This window comes from Corvus brachyrhynchos, unplaced genomic scaffold (genome assembly GCF_000691975.1).
Source record: "Corvus brachyrhynchos isolate BGI_N302 unplaced genomic scaffold, ASM69197v1 scaffold302, whole genome shotgun sequence".
In the NCBI taxonomy this organism is placed as follows: Eukaryota; Metazoa; Chordata; class Aves; order Passeriformes; family Corvidae; genus Corvus; species Corvus brachyrhynchos.
In genome coordinates this window covers 2,404,765-2,413,058 of record NW_008237244.1, presented here as the reverse complement: position 1 = coordinate 2,413,058, position 8,294 = coordinate 2,404,765, and the positions used below count along the sequence as shown (strand labels likewise).

Genomic DNA, 8,294 nt, shown 5'->3' with positions numbered 1-8,294 from the left:
GAAAGATGGGATGGATGCATTGTTAAAATAAGCCAGTGCAAACTACAAATTAGAGACTCTCAAGTCTGGGGCTGGATTGGAGAAAAACAGCTCTAACTGCAACGTGCAAGTGAGACTCTTTACCCCAAATATCTACCTTGCTTTACAGGCAGACACAAAAGCTGCCAAATAAATCAGAGTTTGATTTAATTCAGAGCCAGTTCCTATCAACAGCAAACTGGAATCTTGATGTGCTAAATACTACTCTGAATAGTTTATCCTCTTTTTTGGGGAATTACAAATAAGCTCAGCTTTGAGAGATGGTATTGTTTGCTTTGTGGCAGACAAGACAGATGAGCATTTCCTAGAAAACTAGAAATCAGTACTAAAAAAGATGTCAAACATCAGAGCTGGCATCAGAGTAATAGTCTTTTTGAAAACAGAAAATCAGTGGTTACGAGTTTTAATTTTAACAGCTGGGAAATTTCACCTACAGTGGAGAAAACAAGTGTACCAGTGTGGAAGTGATACAACTAAAGAAGTCAACATGCTAAACATGTGAGATGCCTTGCAGCAAGTTCATTTGATTTCACATTTTTCAACTACGAAGTAAGCACTTAAAATGCTGATGAGCTTTTAAGATTTAAGTCAGATGTTCTGGCCACAGAGTACTTCAAAGTATAGCATTTAAAATTTTAATCCAAATTTAGAATTGTAATTTTATGTTTCTGAAAGACAAAGCACCTAGTATCTATCTACCATGTCACTATTCCATCCTTTCATTTTCTAGGGTTAACTGTGCAAATGTACAAAAGAGATGTTTTACAGACACAGCACCCTAATAATAAATACCTGCTGCTCCAGATTCCTGGCTGTAACTAATAGATGAAGAACGAATTGTTCTCAGGCGCAGACTCTGAGCTCTCTCCTGGCGAGCAGCATCACAGGTCTGGTTGGGATGCCAAATTTGCTTACAGTGGTAGCAAAACTCAGTTCCACAGCCTTCTCGTCCACATGTCAGTTTGGGGCAGCTGGCACATCCAAATGCGATTACAGCGTATCTTGAACGATCAAGAGGGGCAAGAGAGAATTTCGTTAATCAAACCAGTTCTAAGTATAGAGCAAAGCTGACAAGACAGCTGTCAGAGTAGCTGAAGCAGGTACAAAGGCAGTGGATATCAGGAGCTGACTACCTCCTTCAGGAGGTGGCCAGCACTGGTTCCTGAACACCTCTTTCCACAACTCTATTGCCATTGCATTAGATTAAGATTGTACAGAAATACCATAATCACTGCAACACTCACTCACCTTACTCCATGCAGTATTCAAATATACTATATTTAAAGCTGAATGCAATACTGTAATGTTTACAGTCACAATGAAACCACAGTTTAGAAGAGTGGGACAATAAACCCAAAAAAGGTGTTTTAGCAATGAGGAAAAATTATAGTTTCAGAGGTGTCCCAGTCACTATGGGTATATCTAAGTCTGACCCTGTCTATAGCGAGGGAGGATCCCTGCTAAGTGATCTGCAGTGTAACCTATAGCTGTTACGACATCTGATTTGGCACTGCAAGATTTTAGGATTTTACTAGTTGCCTTTTATCATGAATACCACTATTTACTTTAAATAGGTATTTGTTAAGTATTTTATTAATAGGATTTTGGTTTCTCAATAATTAGTGCATTTTTAAAAATATGTTTCAAACTGGAACTGCAAAGATTGGTAAAGAGTTCAGGGCCTCGAAGCCACCTTTACTCTGACAATACTACACAGCTCAAAACCTCCAAGAACGTTGAGACTTACAAAACTGTGTTACACTACTTTGTAATCAGACACAACATGAACAGCTGTAGAGACAAATCTATTCCTTCATTAGACCTGCATTTCAAAGTCCACATAATAAAAACACAATGTGTTCATATTAACAGTAAATACAAACTTATGTATAGATGTTTCTTAATTCCTACCCATTGTAGCTTTTTTCAATGATTTTATGCAATAGCTTTCTTTTAAATACATAATACTAAATTCACTGGTATGAACATTTAAAATAGATGTATGGTTTTATTCACATGAACAGGGTCCCTGAGTAGACTTCAACAGATTTATAAATGCAGCAAGACTGAAGTTTCTGTCTGTTCAGATAAGGGTAATTTTATTTTAAAAGACTCTTTATTTTTACCCCGTCTGTTTTAGAGCAGTTGCATAAATTAACTCGAAATATTCTTTATTAGTAATGATACTTTAAAAATTATTCCCACTCACAAGCCTATCTTAAAATTTAGCTACTTTTATTTAAGAGTAGCTTAAAAAACTCTGAAAAGTTGCTGAAACTCTGCAAAGTTAAGGCAAATCCTACCCCTCCCATTATTGTTTTACAACAGCATATTTGAGGTTCCCAAGAAATTTTGCAAACAAATAGAGGACTTTCAACCTTTAACTTAGAGATGATGCAGCTACAAATTATACACATGCTTGTCTGTTTGCAAATACTTCTTGCTTTCCAAGTAGAAATTTATTTCAATAATTGCTAGACTCTTCTATATTGCTGCCAAGTTAATCAGCTTCATTTTCCCCACTTTTTGCAAACTGAAGAGATAATTGCTTTGCATGTACACAAAGAGCCTCCAACCCAAACACTTCTTCAACATACAGGGATACATTCAAGGCTTGCTAACGTTGGACCAAAAAAACTCAAGTGCAAGACACAATGAAGTATCAATTTATATCCTGCCTCCTTCCTACCACTAATAAAGCATAGGCACATCCCTGAAAGCATTACCTATTTGGGAATGATGTACTAGGCACACCTTTAGCAAGTAACTTTTTAGACCAGAGCAAATCTCAGCTCAAACTGTACAGGATTACAGGTTTTTAACATTTGCATTCTTTTTAAAGGAGAAGGAAAGCCAGAAGTCATTGTTTAGGTTGAGAGAAGGGAGTAATACCCAGTAAAACCCAGTAAAACAAAAACCAGAGGCAGTGAGCAATTAATTGAAGGCTGCACAGTGAAAGGACGGATGAAGAATTTGTATTCTTTTGCATGATCTGCTTTTTGCATGATAAAGGTATGAAAATTTAGGAATCGCTTCTCTCTTCTAATGATGTCAGCAATACAATCTCAGAGCAAAACCATTAAATAATTCAAACAGAAGAAAAGACAACACATTTTGAATACTGATTCAGTAATGCTTGTTAAAATGACACTACAGAACTGGTATGAAAACAGAATATAAAAATATTGGTCCAGGAGAAGGCTCATGAGGTTTCCTTATCAGTGCTCCTTCCCCAGGGAAGGATCACCTATGTGACAGTGTCTCCTATCAAACCACTGCCGGTAGGTTACAGCTGGTCCAGGCTTTTACACTGTTTCAGGTAACAAAAACGATCAGGATGCATCTGAGCTTGCAACAAAAACTGAGGATTAAGCACCCTAGGGTCAGACAGTCTGTGGTGCCAGTGGTATGGACCATTCTGGCACTGGATTGCTGTAGTGCAGGAGACCCCTCAGCTCCAAGGCAGCCCATCCAGGACAGAGCTGCTGCAGCAGAGGTTCTCCTCCAAACTGATTTGCAGTTCTCCTGTTGGGAGGATAAGTTCCCCACTGGGACAGAAGTAATAGCAATATACTTGGTACTGCAGATAACTTTGCTTCAAAATCTGTTTGGTACATGTTTTCCTGTCCCCAGGACTTGTTTTTATCCAAACAGTTGAAACAGAGAGGAAAAAGCTATTTACTTCTTAACTATTAACTGTTGTTTCCTTAGAACCCAGGAGACCAAAGATATAAAAAAACCCCCAAAGTTTTAACAGACTGATCTAGCTTCTCTCCATTTTTTCATTTCAGGGATCAAAGTTTTTATAATTATTTGCTCTTTATCTGGTCCAGATTTTTGACTTAGTGTGATGCCCAAACCCTGAAACAGTATTACATGGGATGCTGGATCAATGCTGAGAAGAGCTGAAGCACTCTTGTGCACCATCCATTTTTTACCTATTTGTGCAGTAAGTTTTTCCTACCAAAATGCTCCACTTTTCACCTATTTCCTATTTCCTACAGTACTTGTTCCTAGATGCTACCCTATGAAGTTATTGCACCTCTCCTACTTCGGGATTAATTGCAAATTTGTAAATGCATTCCATCCAGCTCCTTCATGAAATATTTGATCCATGCTAAAAGGTCATAAACCTAATGCATTCCGCTAGTACTACATTTCAAGAACTGTTCAGAAAAAGAAAAAACGCCTCAGCTTTAACTGCATATTGTACAACTTGATTAGCTGCCAAAGCAATTAGAAACTGAGACTACTGTTGCACCACATAATTATTAAAGCAAATGCCTGCTGATCTGAAGTTGGTGTGTACTGTATGTCATGCATAATGTCTGAACAGTGTTTGTTAGCAAAGACTCCTCTGTGGAAGTCTGAGTAGTGTTTGCTTCCCTAAACCTTACACCTGTACAGTTCCTTCCTTCACCAACATTAAGTCCCTGTTATTATTTTCTATACCACTCCCACTTCTCCTTCCTGTGTCCCTCTGTGTGCTTTCCCTCAGTTAGGCACATACAGACTTGTCAGACAGTGCTGTGGTGCTGCCTGAAAGCCAAATTTAAATTTTTAACTGGAGGATTCATACACAGGTATTACTCTTGCTGGAGGCACTACTGATGGTTTTTCTTTTGTTCAAGCAGTATGCCCTTTTCCCTAAACTACTTAGATTAACTTCTGCTGAATGCTCAAACCCTGCTGCCCAACGTATCTAACTGCTCTGAAGGTTTCAAAACAATCAGAAGGATGGGAAAAAGACAAAACATGATTGCAGGAGTTCTTGTTTGTTTAGGATGACCACCAGAAACAGTGATCCTCCTGAGAAGCATCCAAATAGCCAACTTTAAGCCACTTTAAACTAGTAATGAGAAGTCAGTGAGGAAGAACTGTCTGTGCATTAAAAGCAGAATTAATCTATCACTGTGAAGCATTTCCCTGCCACTTTAACCATATTAGGAAAAATCATGGTATCAGAAGTGCAACATAAGGTTGCCCATGCAGTATGAGTTTGTTCCCTTCACAGAGACATTGGCAGAGTTTATCTACCTGGCAATATACTGTATTTTCCACAGGACTCCACTCCCAGAGTATGGAGCATACAACAAGCAGTTCTGGAGCAATGATTTAAATACTTGCCACACACTAATACATTGTTGTGGCCCCACACGACTGCATGGAACTTTAACTTGGCTCTGAAGACCCACTTTTTATTTTTATAATGGTGTTATCCTCAGCAATTATCATCACAGTTTCTGACCACTGAAAGATCCTTAGGAGTTTTTTTTTTAAAAAACAGATAAGAAAATTGAAGCATAAAAACCAAAACAGGTTAAACAAACCTGCCTTGGCCTACTTAATTAAGAACTAAAAAAGTACCTGAACCACTGAAACATGGTTTAATAGAGAATACTTTAATAGTTCCTAAATGCTTCTCCTCAGCTTGAATAACAACTGTAACACAAAAACTCAGGGCAAAGCATACTTCTGCCTATTAAGCAATACCTTCTAGTTGGTTTTTTTTTTGCAAAAAATCAAAATATTAAGAGTAAGCTGTACTGGCTTTGTCCATATGACATCGTTACAAGCTCATGCAATCAAAACATCCCTCAAGTTATTTCTCCTTTTGTCCTCAAACTACACCACAGCAATGCCATCCACTTTGGACCAGATATGAAACTATCACATTTCCAGTCCCTGCTTTTGACTTGCATTAGCAAATTCTGTTTCTTTCAAAGTAAGAAATCAAAATTGTATTTGAAATAAGTCCTAAACATTAAGCACCTGGTTATTAGTATTGGAGTATTTAATCTACCTACCAGTATGTCCTATTTTGCTTGTTCTCTTGTAACAATCTTCCTTTTCTTCATTCTACTTATTGCTCATCTGTGTGGCTTTGAAACAGAGCTGTCATCCTGAGTTATTAGTGTGCACTGCACATCTGGATTGCAGTCATGGCTAAAGATTATAAATCTTTAAGCAGTATGATAACACAAACAATCTCTAAAAAAGCAGCTTGCTGAAGAATGGCATTATGAGACACCAGCAGAAAACCATGATGAGCTGCTGCTCAGTAGTATTCAGGCTACTTAGAATTCAGCATGGTTTCAGAACTGTTTAAAGTATTAAAGCAAAGTTAAAACATTATGCTCCCCAGGTAATAAGCAGGAACAAGCTGATTATCTTATATCAGAATCCTGCTGACGGGCAACAAGTGCTGTCTCAACCAGCCACAAGACTGAAGATATCTGAAGCAGGGAGAGGCCTTTTAATTCAAAGAAAAGCTTAAATCATTTTTCACAGCTAAAAAGCCAAAATACCCACTGTGCTTTAACAAATTAAGTTAAACTACAGTCACCACGTTTTCAATTCTCTTTAGTTTGAGCTTTGCACCATTACCTTGGCAGTGCAACATCTAAATTTCTTTCGCCTGCAGTAAATAAATGGCAAGCATCTACCAATAAAAGTTTCTTGACATTGCTGAAATTCTCTCTGTGCAAAAAAAAGAAAAACCTACTTGAGAGAGCATTTTATTTTGGAAGGTGGTTGTGACTTGGGTGGTTCTTATTGTCGTTTTCATTTTTATTTGTTCTGATTTCCTGTGGTTTTTTTTTTTTAAGAGAATTCCGCCTGCTACCTACTCGTACAACTGTGACAACACACTAAGTAAAACAGGCAACTTTTCAAAAATCATAATGCTGTGAAAATTATGTATTTACACTGTCACTTTTTTGCAAATATAGGAAAAATACATACCCACAATCTGGAGCTGGGCACCACCGACAGTCAGGATCTGCAACCAGCCATCGCCTAAGCATAAACTCTTCATATTTTTCCATCAAGATGTCATCATTTAATATCAAACGAATATCATGAGGATTAAAACGTTCTGAGCATTCTGGGCAGCTAATATTAACTCTGCTCTCAGAGATTTCTATCCGGAGATACTGACGCAAGCAATCCACACAAGATCTATGGTGACAAGTCATTATCTCTGGGAACCTGTCCTTGGAGTGCCGCAAAAGGCACAAGGGGCATTCCATGAAGTCTCCGCTTGGTTTGCTGCTAGAGGTTGTTCCGTTATCAGAAGAGGTACACGTGGAGAAAATAGAGTTCTTGTCTGTACACATTTCTGAATGAATACTTTCAATACTTGCAATTCCATCAACACCTCCATTTAAATCCCTAGACTTGCGTTTTGTGTCTTTTTTTCTCCGAAAAAGCGAGCCCAATGAAATTCTTCTTTTCTTTGGTGCCTTTTTAACCGATGGCAAGCTCACAGAGGAAGCAGAAGACTGGAGGTCCCGATCAGAGCCCATTTGCCGATGTAAACTCATGTCTAGGTCACTCATCAGAAAGGGGTTAAATTTCACATACAATCCTACTCATTTTTAAGGATCAAACAGAGGCAGAGGACACAGGCATATTACTATGTAATCCAGTTTGAGAGCCTTCATGCAAAAAATTCACATGTATCTGCTTCCAGCAGATTCTTCAGAAGAATTCCCTGTGTTAGGAGGAGAGATGAAAAAAAGCAGGATTAGAATCACAACCACCACTATTGCTTCTGAAAGGTCACAGCACTCCTGTTTTAACACACCTGTTATTCCTATTACTACCATCTTTTCCTCACCATCTGACCCAATCTCTCTTTCTGTCAGCTTTTTCTACCCTTTACATCCTTCTTATCTTAACAAGCCTGAAACTTCCTTCTGGTCAAGGACTATCTTTGTTACACTTAATCAGTGCAGAGAATGGCATCTGCACTCCCCTGCTCCCTGCAGGAGTGGGTGCATGTGTCTATGCATGTGTAGAAATTACCAAAACTCAGGGTGACAACAATTTGCACAAGTAAATGTGCAAATTCTTCTGTAAAGCTTAGCAACAGGCTTACAGCGTTGGAAACTTTTCTGTTTTCTCTACCTTACATTTTCTGCACATGTGATAAGGTCAAGTACAAATCCAATACAGTTAATTAAAAGAAAGATTTCTCAGCGTGTTTTGAATCCATTTAGACTGACAGCAAAAATTACATCACTGTGTCTAAACAGCTCATGAGCTCAAGATATTCTCAAAATCTGAGGGTTCTCAGAGAAGTATGCATATTTATAGCATAAGGCATCTGAATATTTCAGAGAGCAGAGCTGCAGAGTGAGTGACAGCCAACACTGTTTGACTGTATGGAAGTTGAAGGGCATGGCAAAGACTACAGTTAAGGTGACAACATTTGAATTTTTTATTAGATGTATTTCTGAAAAAAAAAAAAA

At 38.1% G+C, this 8,294-nt stretch overlaps 1 protein-coding gene across 1 annotated transcript in view; it reads right to left on the bottom strand.

Annotated features, from left to right (window-relative positions):
- RNF19A (ring finger protein 19A, RBR E3 ubiquitin protein ligase) overlaps positions 1–8,294 on the bottom strand; it is a 57,234-nt gene that overhangs the window by 13,919 nt on the left and 35,021 nt on the right. The window contains exons 3-4 of the mRNA XM_008630684.2: positions 6,784–7,534; positions 832–1,040 (exon numbers count right to left, since the gene is read on the bottom strand). Coding sequence (XP_008628906.1) covers positions 832–1,040; positions 6,784–7,379 — 805 coding nt within the window. The 5' untranslated portion in view covers positions 7,380–7,534. The remainder of the gene's footprint in view (positions 1–831; positions 1,041–6,783; positions 7,535–8,294) is intronic.